The sequence below is a fragment of the Panthera onca genome, chromosome E1, assembly GCF_046562875.1.
Source record: "Panthera onca isolate mPanOnc1 chromosome E1, mPanOnc1 haplotype 2, whole genome shotgun sequence".
Classification (NCBI taxonomy): domain Eukaryota; kingdom Metazoa; phylum Chordata; class Mammalia; order Carnivora; family Felidae; genus Panthera; species Panthera onca.
This window is the reverse complement of record NC_138352.1, coordinates 35,187,704-35,210,170: the sequence shown is the minus strand read 5'-3', so window position 1 is coordinate 35,210,170 and position 22,467 is coordinate 35,187,704. Positions and strand designations below refer to the sequence as shown.

Here is a 22,467-nt window from a genome sequence, read left to right as displayed (position 1 = left end):
AACAAATAAATACATGCGTAACGTTTTCCTCTTTTAGAGACCCCGCAGTGTTGGTATTTATGAGCCCAGTTTCCTATTTCTCTGGCCAAACCCAACCATTAGGATCCTCAGCAGAGTAGAACCATGAAATGGCTTTAAAGACAGGAAGGTAAATTTAAGTGTTATCAAAAGAATTATGGATGAAAGAAATAATATAGCCGCTGAACTTATAAATTAAGAGGAAAACAAAGATTACTGGTGGCTGTAAAACTCCTAGTAATGATTTTGAAAAGCCATAGTACTTAGGAAGATTATCTTGCCTAAAGACAGATGAGGAGCATAGAAATGAGGTAGTCCTTTCCAGATGCTCCTGCTCGAACTCAGTGGCCGTGTTTTTTACATCTTTAGATGAAGCTGAAGAGTTCACATGGCATCCATGTCATTAGGCTTAGAGCAGATGGAGAATCACAGTTAAGCAGGGGGTCCTGCCCCACCCCAGCCCATTTCCCAAACTCCATGCCTCAAACATGTGTATTTTCCAGATGAGGAGGAGGAGGAGGAGAACCTAGATGATCAGGATGAGCAAGGCAATCTGAAAGGCTTTATCAATGATGATGACGATGAAGATGAAGGGGAGGAGGATGAGGGTAGTGACTCTGGTGATTCAGAAGATGATGTTGGCCACAAGAAGAGAAAACGCAGTGAGTAGTCTCTCCTCAGTCAGGTGAGGCTGGGGTGGAAGTTACAGTGGACAAGGGGCCTCTCCATCACCATGGGTAACACTTTGTTTTCTCCAGCATCTTTTGACGACCGCCTGGAGGATGATGATTTTGACCTCATTGAGGAGAATTTGGGTGTCAAAGTCAAAAGAGGAGTAAGTGTCATTCTTTGTCCCTGGGGGTGAAGGAAAAAGCTCTTGAAATTCAGTGACTTCTGGGGGACGAGGCACCTCCGGAACAGTGTGGGAAGCATAGAGGATGAGAAAGTTGCTCAGTGTCATTGTGCTGCGGAGACTAGATTTGCATCCCAGGTCTGGGCGCTTGTTAGAGAAAGACTTGTCAGGGTTTGAAGGGTGGGCCTTGGTGCTGAAAGAGCATGTCTTAGTGTGTTCTTTGTCATCTCCCTTGGTCAGCAGAACTGTGGTGGGGAAAATGGGAGTGAGACTAGAGAGCAGGCACCCTTAGGCCGGTCCTCTCAGACCCTGTTGAGACAGGTTTTTTCCACCCCTAGCAAAAATACCGACGTGTCAAAAAAATGTCAGATGACGAGGATGACGACGAGGAGGAATATGGCAAAGAGGAACATGAAAAAGAGGCTATTGCCGAGGAAATCTTCCAGGATGGGGAAGGGGAAGAAGGGCAGGAGGCTGTGGAGGCCCCCATGGCTCCTCCAGAGGAGGAGGAAGAAGATGATGAGGAATCAGGTATGTGGCATCAGGCAAGAAAGCCAGTGTTTGGGTGGGTGTTGGGATTTCCTAGCCCTTAGGAGCAGAATGGGAAACCATTCTTCACCTGCGGGCCCCCAACATTTGACAGAAGTTCGTTTTTAGGAGCCTCCCTACTCTTCTCACTGGCCACTCACATAGTAGGAACTAAAGCCATTCAGTCCTGGCTCATCCCTTGCCTCTGAGCACTAATCCCTTCCTTCCCTACCCAGACATCGATGACTTCATTGTGGATGATGACGGACAGCCTCTGAAAAAACCTAAGTGGCGGAAAAAGCTTCCTGGATACACAGATGCGTGAGTCGGGGCTGGTACAGGGTGGTGATATGGGCGCCTGAGTAGACCCCATCAGGAAGGAGGAAATCAGAGGCTTCTGCCAAAAATGGGACATCCCATCTCTCAACCATTTTGCTTCTTAACTCAACTAACCTTTACTGGGCAGGAATTTCAGACTGCTCCTAGAAGCCCTGAGAACTGTCTATATTAATAGAGCCACTGTGGGATTAGGAGCCACACGTGTGTAGGCTCCCATCAGCCTCCCTCTTCACCTGAAGCTCCACGTCTATTCATTTATGTATTGGCATTCTGAGTCTAATTTTGTCGGAAGAAAGCTTTTGCTTTGAGGGAATACTGTAATACCTTAGCAGAAGATGGACCCACTGAGCAGAATATGGATCTATCTGCCCTGTTGGGTTTGACCCCAGAGACTGGCACATGCCAGCAATGGGCTTTTTATCTTTCATAAGTAATAGTTTTCCCAGAAACCTCCCCCAACTGAGCCTTTATTTCCAAAGCGAACATGCTTGCTTGCTTGCTTACTTACTTACTTACTTATTTATTTATTTATTTATTTATTTATTTATTTATTTATTTAAAATAGAGCAGACCCATTTTTTTCTTTTTGAGAGAGAGCGTGTGTGTGCGTGCACGTGCATGTGCAAGTGGGTGAGGGGCAGAGAGAATCTTAAGCAGGCTCCATGCCCATCATGGAGCCCAGCACGGGGCTCAGTCTCACCACCATGATACCATGACCTGAGCTGAAATCAAGAGTCTGATGCTTAACCAACTGAGCCACCCAGGCGCCCCTACTTTTTAAATTTACCTCTCTCTTAACCTTCTCAATTTCCTTTGGGGCAAGTAAAGGGTCTGTGCTGGGGCTGCATTTCTCCTCTCATCAGAACCTGGGCCAAACCGTCTTGCTCTCACCCACAGGGCCCTACAGGAAGCCCAGGAGATTTTTGGTGTGGACTTTGACTATGACGAGTTTGAGAAATACAATGAGTATGACGAAGAACTGGAGGAAGAGTATGAGTATGAGGATGATGAGGCCGAGGGTGAGATCCGAGTGCGCCCCAAGAAGACCACCAAGAAACGTGTGAGCCGCAGGAGCATCTTTGAGATGTATGAGCCCAGCGAGCTAGAAAGCAGCCACCTCACAGATCAGGACAATGAAATCCGAGCCACTGACCTGCCTGAGAGGTTCCAGGTAAGAAAGCATCAGCTTCTGTCCTTCTGCCAATGTGTCATCACCTGCCCTGAGCCTCTTTGCTTCAAGGGTTGTATCAGAGGAACAATCTAGCAACAATCTGGTATCGAATATATATAGAAAGTTGGCTTTTGAACTCCATCTGACCAGGTAGTGCAGGGAGTCCCGGTCTTAGAGAAGGCTCTTCTGCTGCTTATGGCTCTTGAAATGGCACTCTTTCTTTAGCAAATACACAAAGTATGTCCACTTTGTGCCAGGACAGTGCTCTTCTGGGTGCTGGAATGTGTCTGTGGAGCACACATTTCTTTCCAGAAGCAGTGTATGTGTTACCCTACAGGGGTTACAGGATAAAGTCAGTCTCACTATTGTCTTATCCTGTGCAGCTCCGCTCCATCCCAGTTAAGGGGGCTGAAGATGACGAACTAGAAGAGGAAGCTGACTGGATCTACAGGAATGCCTTTGCCACACCAACCATTTCTCTTCAGGTACCCAAAAAAAGATCCTTATGTTTGACATGAACCAGAAGCCACTTCATCAAGATGAAGACCTGCTCCTACCATGCCCCAAACATCTATATGTGCCTAGTACAGAACAAGTATGGGTGTGTACAGGTGTATGAGAGATTTTTCTAGAACTCTTCTGACGGAGTTCTCTTTTGACATGGAGTAGTTTCATGTATGGTAAAACAAAGCAAGTAACGGTGTTATTGCTGTTTCTTTTTTTTTCTGGCTCCAGGAAAGCTGTGATTACCTAGACCGAGGGCAGCCAACCAGCAGCTTCAGTCGTAAAGGGCCCAGCACAATTCAGAAGATTAAAGAAGCCTTGGGTTTCATGCGAAATCAACACTTTGAGGTAGCACCTCAAGCTATCATGGTCCCTTGGTTAGAAATTCAGCTAGGGGATGAGGGAAAAGGTAGCGCCCTGTGAGATGAGGAGTCCCCTTCTGTCTTCAGGCATGGTCCCTTGGCTCAAGAGTGTGCGAACCAAAGGAGACTCTGGTAACCAGGAGAACACTTGTTCTACCTGTCTGCAGCGTTATCTTCCCCCGTGGGGGAGAGCACATGCCCTGGATGAGCCTGTGGGGGAGTCCAAGCTTCTGACTGTTGAATTTCCTGGAGCTGTTTACCCCTCTAGCAAAGGAGCTCCTTACAGATCTCTCCACTCTGGTTGACTGCAGTCTCCTTGCCACCCTAGGTGCCTTTTATTGCTTTCTACCGTAAGGAGTATGTGGAGCCTGAGTTGCACATCAATGACCTATGGAGGGTGTGGCAGTGGGATGAAAAGGTACGATGGATCCATGCTCCTAAGGGGCTGAGGTGTGGCTTGGGCACCACTACTACCAAAGTCCAAGCCTCCTGTACATATCAGGTGGCTACCCTTCCCGGGGTCGCCTGGTAAGAAACAGAGCAGCCTTGAGTCTCCAAAGCTGAACACCAGCCCTTAGTCGTGCCCTGTCCTATCCTAGTGGACCCAACTGAGGATCCGCAAAGAGAACCTAACACGGCTGTTTGAGAAGATGCAAGCTTATCAGTACGAGCAGATCTCTGCTGATCCTGACAAACCCCTGGCTGATGGCATCCGGGCTCTAGATACCACCGACATGGAGAGGTAAAGTATGCAAGGTTTATTCCATTACAGGGTGCCCTCAGACCAAAGGCCCCCAGGGAGCAGTGTAACCTACAAAATCCTCAGCACAGGGCCCATCCCTTAGAAACCCAACTTGTCACCACACCAAAAGTGATCTCTCTGGCAAACAAATTCATCTTAGTTACCTATATGGGTATAAAAGGTGAAAAGGATAAGATACTCACGTTTGCTGATCTGAAAATTCCCTGTACATAAGGGTATGTGGAAAACCAAATTATAACCAGAAAGGAGCTTGGTGAGCCTGGAATTGGTGGAGTGCCGGAAGGGTGCAGATGACTTTAGTGGCCAGTGTCATGAGCTGGTGGGGGAGGGACAGACCATCTCAAGAACTCTGAACTTTGCTAGAGACGTGGTACTTCATCTGTCTCTCCCTTTTCATCTCCATTTCTGACAACCACCAACCACCATTTGTTTGACATATTCCTTCTTTAAGATACCTTGCTCTCAAGGAAGTCACCATCTGGGGTTGTTGTGTGTCTCTAATAATTGAAGAATACAGACACCTATCCTAGTTGGGACCTTCCCTCCTGGGAATTGGACCTGTTGTAGCAGAACTGGGGTGTACCCTTAGTGACAGTTGAGGTCTTACATCCCTTTTCCTCCAGGCTTAAGGATGTCCAGTCAATGGATGAGCTGAAAGATGTCTACAACCATTTCTTGCTATATTATGGTCGTGATATCCCCAAGATGCAGAATGCTGCCAAAGCCAGCCGCAAGAAGCTGAAGCGTGTGAGGGAAGAGGGAGATGAGGAAGGTGAGTGCTGGAACAGAAAACCCAGGAGGCTTGATGGCCACTCCATCCCCAAGGATGCCCTTGGCTGAGTGCCCTTTGGGGCTTCCCTGCATGTGGCAGCTCCTTGGGAGTGACTGGAAACTAGAGCACTGACTCATGTTTTCTTCCCAGGTGAGGGTGAAGAGGCAGAAGACGAGGAGCAGAGGGGCCCAGAGCTCAAGCAGGCCTCCCGCCGAGACATGTACACCATTTGCCAGAGTGCTGGCCTAGGTAAAAGCTAGCTGTGTTGTGTCCTGGGCGTTCCAGCCTTGAGCAAGGGGAGTTCCCAGATGGTCACTGGTGGGCAGGAAGAGGACTTTTTTGAGCGAATCACTAATCCAGTTGTGAACACTGGCCCCCCCAGCACCCACGCCCACCCACAGTAATGGTCTAGCCTCTCCCTAATTTCCCAGAGGAATGGGAAGCTCATATAATCAGAGGGACAGAGTTCATCCTAGCCTTGAGAAGTTCTTTATTAAACTGTAGTTTCCACCTTAGTTCTGAGCCCAGGAGTCACAGAAAATTACTGTTTTTCTGGGTTATAACAGCCTGTCAGGTGTTTAAAGACAGGTTTTTTTGTTTTTTTTGGTGTTTTTTTTTTTTTTTACTATTCTTTGTAAACTTCCTGGTGCTGCTTATTCATGACCCTCTTAAAGTCTAGTGCCCAGAATAGCTGCTCTGGACTGGGAGACCAAAGAGATTTGTCAGCCCAGCAATTGCCTTACCTTTCACACTCCTGTTTGCTTTAGATGGCCTGGCCAAAAAGTTTGGACTGACTCCTGAACAATTTGGGGAAAACCTGCGGGACAGCTACCAGCGGCACGAGACAGAGCAGTTCCCTGCAGAGCCTTTGGAGCTGGCCAAGGATTATGTTTGCAGGTAGGCTTGTGGCACGTGGCTGGCAGGAGGAGGGGCCCGCGGGCAAAGACACTGTCATCCTGCAGCTGCCGCATTTTCCCCACAGCCAGTTCCCTACGCCTGAAGCTGTGCTGGAAGGTGCCCGCTACATGGTAGCCCTGCAGATTGCCCGAGAGCCCCTCGTCCGACAGGTGCTGAGGCAGACCTTCCAGGAGAGAGCCAAGCTAAATATAACCCCCACCAAGAAAGGTAGAAAGGTGAGCTGGGTGAAGGGCTTTGATCCAACACGTGGCCCAGCTCTGTGTTCGACTGAACTGAGTTTCTCGCTTTCATGCTCAGCTGAGCTATCTGCTGGCAAGCAGAGAGGCAGTCTTTTCTCCCAGGGTCAAGCCCCGCCTGTCGGTAAGCTGACGATTCCTCTTAATGTGTACAGGATGTGGATGAGGCCCACTATGCTTACTCCTTCAAGTACTTAAAGAACAAGCCTGTTAAGGAACTGAGAGATGACCAGTTCCTCAAGATCTGCTTGGCTGAAGATGAAGGGCTGCTCACCATTGACATCAGCATAGATATGAAGGGGGTAGAAGGGTAAGCAAAGCTCTGGGGTGGGAGCTCTTTCTGGGAGGGCTTGATGAAGGGTCAGCTGGGTGGAGGGGTCCCTCAGGAATGTGAACCACAGTTTGAGAGGTGAGCAGGCCATTGTCCCTGGTTCACAGTGTTTGTGGACATTTCAGTGTCATCTTTCCTCCATCCCCGACCCTGCAGTGTTGTTTCTCCTCAGCTACGGCAACGACCAGACCTATTTCGAAGAGATCAAACAGTTTTACTACCGAGATGAGTTCAGCCACCAGGTGCAGGAGTGGAACCGGCAGCGCACCATGGCCATCGAGCGAGCCTTGCAGCAATTCCTCTATGTGCAGATGGCCAAAGAGCTCAAGAACAAGCTGCTGGCCGAAGCCAAAGAATATGTCATAAAGGTTAAGACTCACGGTGTTTAGGCCTGTGATTTCCCCAAACTAGAGCTGAGAGTGAAAGAACTCCTTACAAGTAGTCTTCTAGCAAACAAGCCATGGGTCACTTCAAGACCCCCCCGTTTGAGGAGATTCTTGGCTTCCCACCCCCAGCCCAAACACTCTTTGTTTATATTGCTGTTCTCTGTATACTCTCCTGTTTCCACAATTAAGGTATGCCTTCACACTGTAAGCCTGCAAAGGGCTAGGAACACGTGCACACGTCAACGCAGCCTGTGCACATGTGTACCCACATCTGTTCCCTTGCACACTCGGTGAGCCTGTTGGCCATAGTGTCTGGTGTGTCTCCTCCCCAGGCCTGTAGTCGGAAACTCTACAACTGGTTGAGGGTGGCACCCTACCGGCCGGATCAACAGGTAGAGGAAGATGATGACTTTATGGATGAGAACCAAGGGAAGGGCATCCGCGTCCTAGGCATTGCTTTCTCCTCTGCCAGGTAACTGCCTGTTTGTGCCTGCCCAGCCTCACCCCTTACCTGTCTTCCTAATTTCATTCTACTCTTACTTACATCTTCTTATTTCTGATTGTTGCACTACTCTTGTCTGGTCGGCAGAGATCACCCTGTGTTCTGCGCCCTGGTCAGCGGTGAAGGAGAAGTGACAGACTTCCTTCGACTGCCCCATTTTACCAAACGGCGAACTGCATGGAGAGAGGAAGAACGGGAAAAGAAGGCAAGTGGCTAGGATAGGGCAACCAAGTGTACATCTTAAGTGCGTTTTACAATTCTGTGGGGGTATGTGTTTATGGTCTACACGACATCCTTTGCAAGACCCTGATTGATCTCCACGTGCTTGCTGAATACTGGAGTCCTGGGATAAGTCTCAACTTCCATAAGCAGTAGATGGCACTCACGTTCTGGTGCAGAATTTACTTCTGGCTGGAGGCCAATTCCTAGGTCTTGTGTTCTTCTGGAAGCTGCCATTATAGCCTCTGTTCTTCCCAGCATCTGGGTCATCCTGTTCCAGTAGCTGAAAGCCAGTGAGGCATTAAGCCAACCTTTTGCCTGCTTTAGCCTTTCAGTGTTTCTTCCAAGGAAGGAGGAATTTGAATTCATCTCATGTATATGCTTCTGATTTTCTTAACCTAATGGTATCTTTCAATTTTGCGAGAGACCTGCATTCTAGAGTAATTTTTCGCAACCATTTTTTAAAAAGAAACATCGGGGCGCCTGGGCGGCTCAGTTGGTTGAGCGTCTGACTCTTGATTTCAGCTTAGGTCATGATCCCAGGGTCATGGGGTTGGGCTGCCCACTGAGCATGGAACTTGCTTAAGATTTTAAGACCCATTCTTTCTCTCTCTCCCTCTCTCTCATCTCTCCCACTCATGCTCTCAAAAAAAAAAAACAAAAAAAAAACCCAAAAAAAACAATTAAAATAGAAAAAGAAAACAAGGAATTGAGATTAGAATAGTCCTGATAGCTAAGCAGTGGTTTATGGTAGAAAAAACCCAAGTATGTTTACACCTGGCTGGCTCAGTCAGAGAAGCATGTGACTCTTGATCTTGGGGTTGTGAGTTTAAGCCACACATTGGGTGTAGAGATTACTAATTAGAAAGGAAGACCCAATGTGTTTAGACCATCACGACCAAGTATGAGCCAGAAGTATAGTAATTGTAGGAAACGTTAGCAGATACATAATATTCAAACCAGAGGTCTTAGTCTCCTTGTTTTGTGCACTAGACCGTGTCTATGCATTATGGAGTTTATTGTTCTCTGGTCTTACAAGGTCTTGTGCTACTTAGGGAGAGAGAACTGTTAGAAATCTCCCTGTCTTCAAAGCCATTCAGTTCCAATTTTATTTCAATCCAGGCTCAAGACATTGAAACCCTAAAGAAATTTCTTCTGAATAAAAAGCCTCATGTGGTGACAGTTGCAGGAGAAAACAGGTAGGGGCTCCAGGGGAACTCCAGGGACTAGACCTGGCTTAAATTCATTCATTCCTTCTTGTTGAACCTGGCATATGCCTCTAACAGAGCAATAAGCATGTAGACCCTTGGTAAATTTCCCATCCCCGGGGTGGTGGCGGGGAGGGGGGTGGGTATCTCTTTGTCTTCAAAGCCCCTTCCTCCCCCATCCCCACCCCCACTTCCACCTCAGCCATGAGTCTGTCTATCCCTGAGAAACTTCAGAAAGAGCCCTGACCAACACCCCTCATCCCTCCAGGGACGCCCAGATGTTAATTGAAGATGTGAAGCGCATTGTGCATGAGCTGGACCAGGGCCAACAACTGTCCTCTATTGGGGTGGAGCTGGTTGACAATGAGTTGGCCATTCTCTACATGAATAGCAAGAAATCGGAGGTAATGCTGGAACCCCATTCTTAAGACCTGCACAAGCAAGAGCTGTCAATCCCTAGGAGATTTACTAGGAAAACGAAGGTTATCGAGGGCACAGGACTGCACTTGTTCAGTTACCCGTGTGCAGTTGCTTCATTTTGCCAGTCATGCTTCGGAGTGGGAGCCCTGCAAATTAAATTGGTCCCAGGAAAAAGGGGTCCCAGAGGAGACAAGAAAGTGACTTAAAGCCAGAACGGTTTGAATCTCCTTTTGCTCTCGGAACGGAGGGGACTTAATGGTCCTGCTGGTCCTTGTTTGACTCTAGGCAGAGTTCCGGGATTATCCTCCAGTGCTGAGACAGGCCGTCTCCCTGGCCCGGCGCATCCAGGACCCTCTGATTGAATTTGCCCAGGTGTGCAGCTCTGATGAAGACATCCTGTGTCTCAAGTTTCATCCCTTGCAAGTGAGTATGATTCAACAGGCAGGCTTAGCGGGCAGAAGGGCACAGTAACCTTATCCTTGTCTGCTGTTTATCGGCAGGAGCATGTGGTGAAAGAGGAGCTGCTCAATGCCTTATACTGTGAATTTATCAACCGAGTCAATGAGGTTGGGGTCGATGTCAACCGTGCCATCGCCCACCCATATAGCCAGGCCTTAATCCAGTACGTCTGTGGTCTGGGACCTCGAAAAGGGACCCATCTCCTAAAGGTAAGATTGGGTTGAATGAGAAAGTAAGAAAAGTTCTATTTCACTGAGCCTTTACAATTGCCAGTATAATTTTGAGGTCAGAGGTCAGAGAAGTAGAGACTGGTATAAGAGTCATCCAGCTAGTAAGAGTCCAAGTCAGACTTCAGACCCAAGTGGCCACAGCTACTATGTGTACTACTGTACTTCATTACTATACTATAGTGGCTCATGGAAAAGATAGCCATAAACTAGGATTTAAAATGCATGGAAGAAGGGACGCCTGGGTGGCTCAGTCAGTTAAGCGTCAGACTTTGGCTCATGTTATGATCTCATCCATGAGTTCGAGCCCCGCGTGGGGCTCTGTGCTGACACCTCAGAGCCTGGAGCCTGCTTTGGATTCTGTGTCTCCCTCTCTCTCCTCTCTGTTCCTCTCCCACTTGTACTCTGTCTGTCTGTCTGTCTCTGTCTCTCTCTCTCTCCCCCAAAACTAAAGACAAAAAAAAATTTTTTAGCGGGGGGCACCTGGGTGGCTCAGTCAGTTGAGCTTCAGACTTCGGCTCAGGTCATGATCTCTTGGTCTGTAAGTTCGAGCCCCACGTCGGGCTCTGTGCTGACAGCTCAGAGCCTGGAGCCTGCTTCGGATTCTGTGTCTCCCTCTCTCTCTAACCCTCCCCCATCCATGCTCTGTCTTTCTCTGTCTCAAAAATAAAATAAAACGTTAAAAAAAAAAATTTTTTTTTTTTTTAAATGGATGGAAGGAGGGGTACATGGGTGGCTCAGTTGGTTGAGCGTCTCTTGATTTCGGCTCGGGTCATGATCTCAGTTTGTGGGATTAAGCCCTGCGTGGGGCTCTGCACTGACAGCAAGGAGCCTGCTTGGGATTTTCTCTCCCTGTCTCTTTGCCCCTCCCCTGTTCCCATGCATGTGTGCACATGTGCGCGCGCTCGCTCTCTCTCTCTCTCTCTCTCTCTCCCTCCCTCTCCCTCCCTCTCCCTCTCCCTCTCTCCCTCTCTCTCTGTCTCTCTCTCAAAATGAATTTTTAAAAAAGCTTCAAAAAAATAATATGGGTGAAAGCAAGCATGCCAGACGCAAAGCTCAGGATAGTGGTTTATTCCAGTGGGTAGAAAAAGGATTTCCGTCAAGTTAATGGAGGATTTAAGGAACTTCGGAAGTACTGGTAATGTCCTTTTTCTTAAGAAGAGTGAAAGGTACTTGGGTGTATGTTTTATCATTAACTTTTAACTTACATACTAGTTCTATATTAGGTGTAATGTAGTTCACTAAAATAATTTTTTTTTTTAAGTAGCAGACAGTACGGTATAGTGCTCAGTTAGATATTGAGGCATGGAGACAAAGGGTTTCCCAGAAACCTGAAAGCCCACACCTCTCTCCTAGATCCTGAAGCAGAACAACACCAGGCTGGAGAGTCGGACCCAGCTGGTCACCATGTGCCACATGGGTCCCAAAGTCTTCATGAATTGTGCTGGCTTCCTCAAGATCGACACGGCCTCCCTGGGGGACAGGTGATGCCCTCTTCCTGGGTGGGCCAGGCAGAATTCCCTTGGGCTTTGCTTTGGGGATTCAGGGGATTAGGGCTGTCAAAGGGCCCAAGGTATTTGAATAAGGAAATATTTTAAAGCAAAGGTGAGCAACCCTTTATTAAGTCAAGAGCATCTGACCTATGGAAAAGATCGGTTCAATTATGTGAAGCTTTTTTTGTATGAGGAAAACATAAAAAGAACCAACTTATTTTATAAATTAAGGACAGAAAACATACAAGATTTCATTCAGTAAACACAAACATGTTCTGTTATTATGATTTGCCGTGGCTAGATAAGGGTGGGGCTAGCAGGGGCAATGGAAAAGGAGTGTGGGGGTATGAGGAGATAAGGAAGGGGGATAGAGATTCAGTATGTTTTCAGATGATGTTATTGAGAGAAAGTTCTATTCACTTGGACTTTGGACTTCACTATTGACCTCTTCCTCTCCAGAAGTTATCAACTCAGTCTTTGGAGGATCTTTTCCACGGGCACATAGCTCCTCATTCAGTAATGGAAATCAGTGGGGAAATAGGCTTCAAGTTCTAAAACTTCATTTTCCACCCAGCTTTGCTGTAACACTCCACGAATAACATAGGTCCATGTGAGTGCACGGGCAAGACCAGCCTGGGAAGGCTTTATGGGGGAAAATAGCTGTCAGCAAATTGTCAGAGGTCTTTTCCCCCTTCTTGTTTTATCTTATTATATAAGACTTGTTTAAGTTCATTATATAAAATCCAATGTATAGCAATATTGTGCAGAAAGTGGAAGTCCCCCATAATCCCACCCCCCAGAGATAACTACCATAACAATTTGGTGTGTACTACAACGTTCCTAAATTTTATTTTTGCTATGCATTTACTAACTACCCATTTACTACAAAAATGGGATCATACGGTTCATAGTGTTTTGCAGTGCATTTTTCACGTACCAGTATATTGTGGCCATCTTTCCATGTCAGCACACATAGATCTACCTCATTATTTTTAATGGCTGTATAGTATTCCATTGTATGGAGGTACCCTGATTTATTTAACCAGTTCCCCATTGGTGGACATTTGGGTTGTTACTAGAAGCTTCTTGTTCTATATCCTTGTCCCTTTTCTGCCTTTCATTCAGCACCGACTCATACATTGAAGTTCTTGATGGTTCCCGAGTCCACCCTGAGACCTATGAGTGGGCCAGGAAGATGGCAGTGGATGCTCTGGAATATGATGAATCAGCTGAGGACGCTAACCCTGCAGGAGCCCTCGAAGAGATCTTGGAAAACCCAGAGCGACTCAAGGATCTGGACCTTGATGCCTTTGCAGAAGAACTGGAGAGGCAGGTGGGTGACAGTGTAGAGGCTTGGCACAGAAGTCACCCGCAGTGGCTTAATTGGGAGGAGACTCAGGCAGCAAATCTCCAGAAAACCTCCAATGGTGTTAATGTGGGAGACTTGATTGTCTCTTCTCTCTGCCCAGGCTGCATGTAGCTTTGCATGTATCTGTTTCCCACATTGGGTTTCTGTGAAGCATTTTTATCCGAGAACATTCCATGTTATAACAGAGAAAGTTTGGGGGGGCACTTGGGTGGTTCAGTCAGTTGGGCATCCAACTCTGGATTTTGGCTCAGATCATGATCCCATGGGCGTGGGATTAAGCCCTGCATCAGGCTCCACGCTGAACGCGGAGCCTGCTTGAGATTCTCTCCCTCTGCCCTTCTCCCCTGCTTGTGGGCCTTCTCTCACTTTCTCTAAAAAAATAAAAATGAAAAAATAAATAGAAAGTTTGAGAAAATTCTATGGTAAATCTTGATGGGAAAGAAGAGAAGCCCTGACAGGAGCGGAGCCAACTGTCCTACTCCTTTTGTTGCAAGCCCCCCATGGCTCTAGTTGGGGAGGGTTGCAAGGCTCTTCCTGTTGGGCTTCTTCCCCAGGGCTATGGTGACAAACACATCACCCTGTATGACATCCGGGCGGAGCTGAGCTGTCGGTATAAGGACCTGCGGACAGCCTACCGCTCTCCCAACACAGAGGAAATCTTCAATATGTTAACCAAAGAAACACCAGAGACCTTCTACATTGGTAAACGCTGGGTCTGGTTTTCAGCTGGAGGAGAATTTGTGGGGTGGAAGGGTGCATTTACTGTCTATGTTCAAACCAAGCGATGATTCCAGCAGAGTGAGGCAGGTTTATACTGTAGGTAAAAAAGACCGGGGGAGCTTTTAAGATTATTATTAATATATGCAGCCCTGAACTAGAAGTCAAAACTGAGTTCAGGGACCAATTATGCTTCTTAACCTGCTGCTTCAGGATCTTCAAGGAGTCACTTCTATAGGCATCATGTTCCCCCGTCATCAAATCAGGGGAAGATCTCCTTAAGGATGTGAGGGAAATCAGTAGAGATGCCATAAGCCAGATGTTCTGACACTAAAAGGCCAGTGGGAAGAACACCTCTCCAGTTCTCTTAGCCTGGTCCCCATTCTCTTCTTTCCTTCCCTGTCCTCTCCCTTTCCTGCAGGAAAGCTCATCATCTGCAACGTCACTGGCATTGCCCACAGGCGTCCACAGGGTGAGAGCTATGACCAGGCGATCCGCAACGATGAGACAGGGCTGTGGCAGTGCCCCTTCTGTCAGCAAGACAATTTCCCTGAACTAAGCGAGGTATGTGCTGCACTGTTACTGTGGTCACTGAGTTTCCTCCATTGAATGTCTCTAGAACGGAGTCTAGAATACAGCTATTTTAGATCACGCTTTTCCCAAACAAATAAACAGGGACGAGGGCTAGAACACATACAGGTCTAACATGAAGTCCTTCTATATGCTGGTCAGAAACAATCAGTGTGCTTCCTTCTATTATGGCTCAGCCTTTAACCCATGTTTCCTATTTTCTGGGGATCTGACTCAACCAGATTATAGACCTGAGGGCGTGTGTTTCTTACTACAGGGCAGGTACGGTGTTCCTGTACATGCTAGTTGGAAGGAATCTATAGGCTCTCTTGATTTTTTTTCCATTTTCCACACGAGAAAGTTTCCAGACTTTACCCAATAAATAAGCTGGTGGGATTTGTCCCAATAATAAAGCCAAGGGGCACCTGGTTCCCTGAAGTGGATTGTTCTGGGGAGACTGGCATATGTATTTCATATGTCCACTAGGTCAGAACAGAATTGGGAGAGATGGGCCTCTGTGGCAGCTAGAGGGACATACAAATAGGTTAATATATTTTATATTAATATATAAATTAATAATTTAATTAATAATTAATATTAGGGATTCAAAATCTGTGTTGGTGGGTGGCTTATTCATTGCATTTCAGACCATGTTGCCAGGTGTTATGGCAAGATAAATTGCAGCACCCCAGCAGCTCTTTTCTGAACGTAGATCTCCAGAACCTTAATGACCAAGCTCCTCTCCTGATGCACTTTTTAGGTCTGGAACCACTTTGACAGCGGTTCATGCCCAGGCCAGGCCATTGGTGTCAAAACACGGCTAGACAATGGTGTCACCGGCTTCATCCCCACCAAGTTCCTCAGTGACAAAGTGGTAAAGCGGCCCGAGGAGCGAGTGAAGGTAGATGGAAGACTAAACTAAGACATCTAGTGCAACTTTCAGCTGCCCAAATGGGGCTCTCCGGAACTTTGGGCTGCGCCTCCCTAGAAGTGAGGCTTGGTTCCCAGTGGCTGCTGGTGGGGAGAGAGTCAGGAGGATTTATAACTAGCTGAAAGAAGCCAGGGTGAGAGGCATGTGAATGAGTAGCAGCTTTTGTTCTCTTTGTGATTATTTCATTGGGTTGCCAGCCCTTTGGGAGAGGGCTCTCTCTTCCCATGTGGGAGGCTGTGATTTAGTCTGTAGGCAGGAAGCAGGGCCCAGCATTACATGCTGTGAAACAGAAAGGCTGAGCTTCCTTTCTGTTCTAGTATTCTCCTGCCAGCTGCCATCTATTATGTACCCAGTAGATACCAGCACTTGACGTTTACACGTGTTGTCTCTGATCTCTCAACTTGATGGGGAAGGAAACCTTTTTCAGAGAAATTTGAGTGCCTTTTCCAGGATTACCCAGTTAGTTGGTGACATGGCTGATATACCGTGTCTGCCAAACTCTCTAGTTCTAAGTGTCACGAACCCCTGAGAACCGTGGACTTAGGAAGATTGGGGAAAACATTCCCAATCAAGGAAGCCAGGGAGATTTTCAAAAGAAGAACCGTGCAGTGACTGGCTTTTGCCAGTGTTTAGACGGAAGGGCTCAAGTCAGGGGGAAAGAACAGAAAGCTGTTGTTTTGCCTCTCCTCCAAAAAGGGCAGCCAGACTTTGCTTTTACCCCAGGAACAATAATTAGGTAACTTTATGGGGAAAGGGAACAGCGCCAGTGGCGGGGTAGATCCCAGTAAGCTCCGGTTGTTTTTCCTGTCTAGAGTGAGAGGCATCTGTGTGGGGCATGGCTGGTGGTCTGCAGACCAGACTCACCTGTGAACTCCTAACCTGCCACTTGCTAGCTCGCTGGCTTTGGGCGAGTCACTCCATCTTTCTGCCTGGACTTCGGTTTTCTCACGTGTAAAATGGGGCATCGGGCTAGATCATCTTTGTCCCTTCCAGCTCAAATGTTCTGTGGATCTAGGTGGGAATGACCGTTCACTGCCGCATCATGAAGATTGACATTGAGAAGTTCAGCGCAGACCTTACCTGCCGAACCTCAGACCTCATGGACAGGAACAACGAGTGGAAACTGCCCAAGGACACGTACTATGACTTTGACGCTGAAGCAGCAGACCACAAGCAGGAGGAGGACATGAAACGGAAGCAGCAGCGGACCAGTGAGTGTGGCCACCACCTGTGCAGCCCAAGTCTTGGCAGCCCCCCTGCAGGATTCATGTGCTGATGGCTATACCCCAGTGGGAGTGAGCGCTCGGCTTTGAGGTGCACCTCAGAGACATCATGGATGGAGTCACTGGCAGGGTTGAAAGCCAGGGTCTTCTTGGGTCACGTGTTCTTTGCTAGTACACTGTGACTTTTTTTTTTTTTTAACGTTTATTTATTTTTGAGACAGAGACAGAGCATGAACGGGGGAGGGTTAGAGAGAAAGAGGGAGACACAGAATCCAAACAGGCTCCAGGCTCCAAGCTGTCAGCACAGAGCCCGACGTGGGGCTTGAACTCAGGAACTGCGTCATCATGACCTGAGCCGAAGTCGGACACTTAACAGACTGAGCCACCCAGGCACCCCTACACTGTGACTTTTAAAGCTTCGTTCTCTCAGCACTTGAGGAACCCAGGTTCACACACAAAACCTTCACATTAGAGAATTCAGGTCCAGAGAGGGCAAAAGAGTCTCAGAATTTGATAGCAGGTCAGAAATAAAGCCACAAATTGTCCCTTTGCTGTGGACTCCCAGTCCCCTCCCCTGATCTGTACTTCTTTCTTGGCCTCCTCAGCATACATCAAGCGAGTGATCGCACACCCATCCTTCCATAATATAAATTTCAAGCAAGCAGAAAAGATGATGGAGACCATGGACCAGGGTGATGTGATCATCCGACCAAGCAGCAAGGGTGAGAATCACCTGACAGTGACCTGGAAGGTCAGTGATGGCATCTACCAGCACGTGGACGTGCGGGAAGAGGGCAAGGAAAATGCCTTCAGCCTGGGAGCCACCCTGTGGATCAATAGTGAGGTGAGAGCCAGCTCCTGCTTCCCATCCCCTCTCCTACTTCCAGAAACAAGCCATTTCTGCTTACTTTCATGTGACGTTAGTAACTTATATGCATTACATATATTTTAGCTGTGTAGAACAGAATAGGAGGTTGATTATGAAAGGAATCATTTGATAACAGTTTTGTGTATTTTGCTTCTCTCTCTCCTCACAATTTTAAAATAGACTACCTATAGAGAGCCAGTGGAGGAAGAGGAGAAAACATATATACACATGATTGCGTACACACACCATTTCTCATTTTCAGTAGAAGGAAATTTTATGAAGCTCCTTGTTATTCCCAAGCACCAGAGGAGAATCAAAGTTATGATTTAAAGGATTTTATGCCTTGTAAGCTGATAAATCTGAGCAGGATGTATAAATTGAGGGGACTTTGCAGGGGAGCGAGGCTACAGCAGGGCTGGGAAGTCCACTCCCTCCCATGGGTTCTCTTCCGAATAGATTAGATGAAGGAGTCTCAGCTCTGAATGTGACACATGGGGCCTTTACCATATTCCCACAGGAATTTGAAGACTTGGATGAGATTGTTGCTCGCTACGTCCAGCCCATGGCATCCTTTGCCCGGGACCTTCTGAATCACAAGTATTATCAGGACTGCAGTGGTGGGGATCGTAAGGTGAGCCAGGGCTCTTTGAGGCATGACATCTCCCAGTCACTTCAGGATATATGGTGTCCCTTCAGCGTAGGGGACGTTCAGCTGGTGAAGGAGGTGTACCTCATGTATGCGCCAGACATTGTGTACCAAGCATGCTGCTATCCCAACCTCTCCCCCTCGTTCTACCCCCAGAAATTAGAGGAGCTGCTCATCAAAACTAAGAAGGAGAAGCCCACCTTCATCCCTTATTTCATCTGTGCCTGCAAGGAACTGCCCGGCAAGTTCCTACTGGGATACCAGCCCCGGGGTAAACCCAGGTGAGCACTAGTCCTGAGAAGGTGCTGCCACTGGGGTCCACGGATAGGCTAGCAGGGGAGTTAGAGACCCCCGGAGCAGTACTCTCTCTGGTTCTGCTTGACTGTCTTTTCCCTCTTACCTGTTGGAGGTTGGAGGTGGGGAAAGAGGGTGACGATTTAGAGGTAAAAAGCAAAGAAAGATATTTTCCCCAACCCTGTGAAAAGTTTCCTTCACCGTTTTTCCCTCCCAAAGAGTGATGGAAATTACCAGACACTCTCCACCTGACTGGCAAAGTTGAGGGCCAGGACACAGGTCTCTCCTCACTCTCTGCTTCCCCCTCACCAGGGGGTTTGACACAAGGTGGCTCACTGTTGCTGTGGTGTGCCGAATAATTTCTGCCTGCACTGAAGGGGTGGGTCAGGAGAGCTGCTCTCCTTCCTATCATTGACCCTTCTGCTCCCTTCTATGTGTGGCTAACAGGCTGGCCTTCCTAGACATGCCTTTGTCTAGATCCCTCTAGAGCTCACTCTGAATCAAAGTCTCATTTTTTGGGATCTGCTTTCCTTTTGTCTGTTACCCAGACTGATAATCGTATCAGTCTTCTCTATGCCCCCACCTTCCCTTCGGCTCGTGGCCAAGGCCAGTGAGTTTCTGCTCGTATCCCTATACTGCCTGTGCAAGATAAACAGCATAGACTATGTTAGTCTGGGCTCAGTGGCTGGGTGACAAGAAGCTCTGGACTCCAGACCCTGCACTGCCTTGGGCACACGTAGAATATTGTTGTCGTTTCTGAGAAGCCATTTCTGATTTACCATCATGCTTCCAGAGGATGGCAGCCAGGGCTGTTGGCTGGACACTGTCCCACGAGGAACAGTTGAGCAAACGAGGGATCTTTAAATGAGGAAGTAGAGGCAACGCAATCACTTCCCGTAGAAAGGTGTGCAGACTCCTTGTGTCACAGCATTAATGACACTTGATAGATGATTTAGAAAGCACGGTTCAACTTAACATAAATGAGACCTTTTCAATGTTTGTCATTGTCTGTTGGTAATTGACAGCTGTCCTTTATTGAACAGAACCCTGTCTTAGGTGTTGTGCCAAGTGCCTCATACATGCTGTCTCATTTATTCCTCACACACAGTTCTGTAGGTTTAAGTGCTGTTGCCTTTGTTTTTCAAGTGAAGCTGAGGTTCAGGTTTAGTGACTTCACATAAAGCCATATAGGTAGTGAGTGACAGCCAAAACTGCAAGTAGAACTGGTCTGAACCCAGAGCCCATCGTCTTATCTACTCTCTGCCCTGCAGTGTCGAGTAAGGTCAGACTAACCACCTTAACTGGTATTTCCAGATTCCAGCGCAGGGGGAGACAGCAGGACAACAGCCCTGACACTGTGGCCTCAACTCCTGCCACCACCTGCAGTGTGCTGCCATCACACTGCACCCCAGCATGGTGGCCCAGCCCCCAGCAGGCCTTCTTCTGATGGCCTGTACCTGTCACACCAGGGCTGCCGACTCCTGGCCTTGACTGTGCTCACCTCCTCACAGTGCAGCCTCCTTTGACAGGATCAGGGCTCTTTCATCTCTCCTTTCCCCCCAGCACCCACTTTGGGTACTTCACATGGTGGAGATCTGTTCTGGCCGCTCTCTCACAGCCGGCCCCAAGTGGTCTCTGACACAGGTTTCCTTCTAAAATCCCAGGATAGAATACGTAACGGTGACTCCAGAAGGATTCCGGTACCGGGGCCAAATCTTCCCTACTGTGAACGGACTTTTCCGATGGTTTAAGGATCACTACCAGGATCCTGTACCAGGTGAGTTCTGCTCGGAGTTCTGGGATGTGCTTAGAGGGACACGAAGGTCCTGAATCAAGGTGATCACTAGCCACTGGTGGAAAGGACGAGGCCTGGGCTGTCACTGAAGCTGTCTCACTCCTGCTCCAGGCTCCTAGCATCAAGGAGGTCCTCCATCCACTTTGCTGATGCAGCTTCCCTTCTTTCCTCCCACCTCAGGACCTCCTCCAGCCCCCTTCATTGTGAAAACAGAAACAGGTTTCTGGAGGGACATAACTAACTTTGGCTGTTTCCTACAGGCATCACCCCCAGTAGCAGCAGTAGGACCCGGACACCTGCTTCTATCAATGCCACCCCAGCCAATATCAATCTTGCAGGTGAGCTCATGTCTGAGACTGGGAGCTGGAGGGATGGCACTAGAAGACTTTGACCTCTAACATGCCCATCTCCCACCTCTGTGTGCCTACAGATCTGACACGGGCTGTGAATGCCCTGCCTCAGAACATGACCTCGCAGATGTTCAGTGCCATCGCAGCCGTGACAGGCCAAGGACAGAACCCCAACGCCACGCCAGCCCAGTGGGCCTCGAGCCAGTATGGCTATGGCGGCAGTGGAGGGGGCAGCAGCGCTTACCACGTACGTGGCTTGGGGACAAGGCTCCCTGCAGAGGGTGGAGAAGAGCAAAAGGGAACATTCATCCTTTGCCAACCTGTGTACATAGACTGCCCTCTGGCGGTGTCTACCCCAAGGGGCTTCATATGTACAGATGGGGCCACCACAGCCTTAGGAATGGTCTCCAACACATGTTCCTTTTCTTTGGGCCCTCTTGAGGGTAGAGGGAGTAAGAGAAAGTCTGATTTTTCCGTGGTCCTTTGGGATCTTTGGAACCCTCAAGTGGTCCACACTGGCGAGCCCTGTTGTGCCAGGTCCCATCCTGCTGACCTCTCTCTGCCACTTGGGACCACACATTGCTCAAGAGATGGTCAGCTGGAAAGCTCGGTGCTGAGCCCCGGTTTTCAGCTTGCCAGAAGTTCATAGCAAGGCCAAATAAGCCCCAAACCCATCCCCATTTAACTATTCACCCTTCTCCAGGTGTTCCCAACGCCAGCCCAGCAGCCAGTGGCCACACCACTAATGACCCCCAGCTACTCCTACACAACCCCAAGCCAGCCCATCACCACACCACAGTACCACCAGCTACAGGCCAGCACCACCCCACAGTCTGCCCAGGCCCAGCCCCAGCCCTCCTCCAGCTCTCGGCAACGGCAGCAGCAGCCAAAGTAAGTATGCGGTTTGTGGCACAGAGCAGGTTATTAGGGGCAGGTGTTGTCAAGAGGCCAAGCAGTTCAACATAAGCAGGTCGCTTGGACTTTGTGAAAGCCGTGACCCAAGCAATGTCTCCAGAACGACCACTTTCTGGGAAAAGACAGAAGAAGGTGATGTGACAAAAAACATGAGGTCCATTTCTGTAAAGATAGACGATCGGCAGTGTTTGGTGGGAAGGCTTCGTTCCGGTGAGGCCCCAGAGATTCCTGATCTCAGAGGCCCTTTCTCCCTCCCAGGTCCAACAGCCATGCAGCCATCGACTGGGGGAAGATGGCAGAGCAGTGGCTACAGGAGAAGGAAGCGGAGCGGCGGAAACAGAAGCAGAGGCTAACACCTCGGCCCTCTCCCAGCCCCATGATCGAAAGCACCCCCATGTCCATTGCTGGCGATGCCACCCCACTCCTGGACGAGATGGACCGGTAGGGGGCCTGCTCCTAGGACTCTGGTTACCTCTGAGGCTGGGAGAGCCCAGCCGCCCACTGCCTCACTCCCTGTCCCGCCTTTTCTGTCCATAAAGTGGCATGAGTTGACGTTCTCTCTGGTGGTCAGCCTGGATGGGTGACAAGCTGGATGGCCTTGGGAATTTGAGCTCAGTGTAAGCTAGACGACAATTCTCCCACTCCAGGCCCTCACCGACCACCTGTTCTGGGACCAGGCTGGGCGGGGAGTGTGGCGGGGAGGAAGAAGAGGAAGACGAGAATGAGAGTGGAACAGTTTTGTATTCTCCCTACAAGCCATTTTGAGCTTCTGCCCTCACCTGACTCTGGGCTGTGACCCCGGGGCACCAAGCTCAGCACATGAGTCTCCCCCAGCTCTTGTGGGGAGAGGAATGCTATTTATTCAGTTTCGGGCAGGAGGGAGAGGAGGGAAGGTATTTCTGACCCAGATGCCAACAGCTTGGGTGGCTATCAAAGCAGAATTGCAGGGGACACGGGAGCAGTGCTAACCTGCTCAGCCCCCGCCTGGCCGCCTTCACCCACCTGCTGCTGCCTCCGCTTCCTGCCTGTCATTTGAATAAACAGTGTTTCTACAGAGCGTTTGGCAAAGCCTCTCTCTCC

The 22,467-nt window shown here is 48.7% G+C and overlaps 1 protein-coding gene across 3 annotated transcripts in view; it reads left to right on the top strand.

Moving 5' to 3' along the window:
* SUPT6H (SPT6 homolog, histone chaperone and transcription elongation factor) overlaps positions 1-22,444 on the top strand; it is a 32,567-nt gene extending 10,123 nt beyond the window's left edge. For all 3 annotated transcript variants that reach the window (XM_060646785.3, XM_060646782.3, XM_060646784.3), the window contains exons 3-37: positions 522-680; positions 777-853; positions 1,210-1,402; positions 1,636-1,720; positions 2,636-2,909; positions 3,293-3,394; positions 3,645-3,761; positions 4,104-4,193; positions 4,375-4,517; positions 5,162-5,310; positions 5,461-5,559; positions 6,078-6,207; positions 6,293-6,443; positions 6,620-6,774; positions 6,968-7,163; positions 7,514-7,653; positions 7,771-7,888; positions 9,025-9,101; positions 9,379-9,514; positions 9,816-9,953; positions 10,031-10,198; positions 11,573-11,700; positions 12,835-13,042; positions 13,633-13,780; positions 14,217-14,359; positions 15,126-15,266; positions 16,312-16,507; positions 17,125-17,363; positions 17,905-18,018; positions 18,190-18,314; positions 19,992-20,104; positions 20,383-20,460; positions 20,553-20,719; positions 21,176-21,363; positions 21,646-22,444. In XM_060646785.3, coding sequence (XP_060502768.1) covers positions 522-680; positions 777-853; positions 1,210-1,402; positions 1,636-1,720; positions 2,636-2,909; positions 3,293-3,394; positions 3,645-3,761; positions 4,104-4,193; positions 4,375-4,517; positions 5,162-5,310; positions 5,461-5,559; positions 6,078-6,207; positions 6,293-6,443; positions 6,620-6,774; positions 6,968-7,163; positions 7,514-7,653; positions 7,771-7,888; positions 9,025-9,101; positions 9,379-9,514; positions 9,816-9,953; positions 10,031-10,198; positions 11,573-11,700; positions 12,835-13,042; positions 13,633-13,780; positions 14,217-14,359; positions 15,126-15,266; positions 16,312-16,507; positions 17,125-17,363; positions 17,905-18,018; positions 18,190-18,314; positions 19,992-20,104; positions 20,383-20,460; positions 20,553-20,719; positions 21,176-21,363; positions 21,646-21,832 — 5,072 coding nt within the window. In that variant the 3' untranslated portion in view covers positions 21,833-22,444. The remainder of the gene's footprint in view (positions 1-521; positions 681-776; positions 854-1,209; positions 1,403-1,635; positions 1,721-2,635; positions 2,910-3,292; positions 3,395-3,644; positions 3,762-4,103; positions 4,194-4,374; positions 4,518-5,161; positions 5,311-5,460; positions 5,560-6,077; positions 6,208-6,292; positions 6,444-6,619; positions 6,775-6,967; positions 7,164-7,513; positions 7,654-7,770; positions 7,889-9,024; positions 9,102-9,378; positions 9,515-9,815; positions 9,954-10,030; positions 10,199-11,572; positions 11,701-12,834; positions 13,043-13,632; positions 13,781-14,216; positions 14,360-15,125; positions 15,267-16,311; positions 16,508-17,124; positions 17,364-17,904; positions 18,019-18,189; positions 18,315-19,991; positions 20,105-20,382; positions 20,461-20,552; positions 20,720-21,175; positions 21,364-21,645) is intronic.
* Positions 22,445-22,467: the final 23 nt, after the last annotated feature.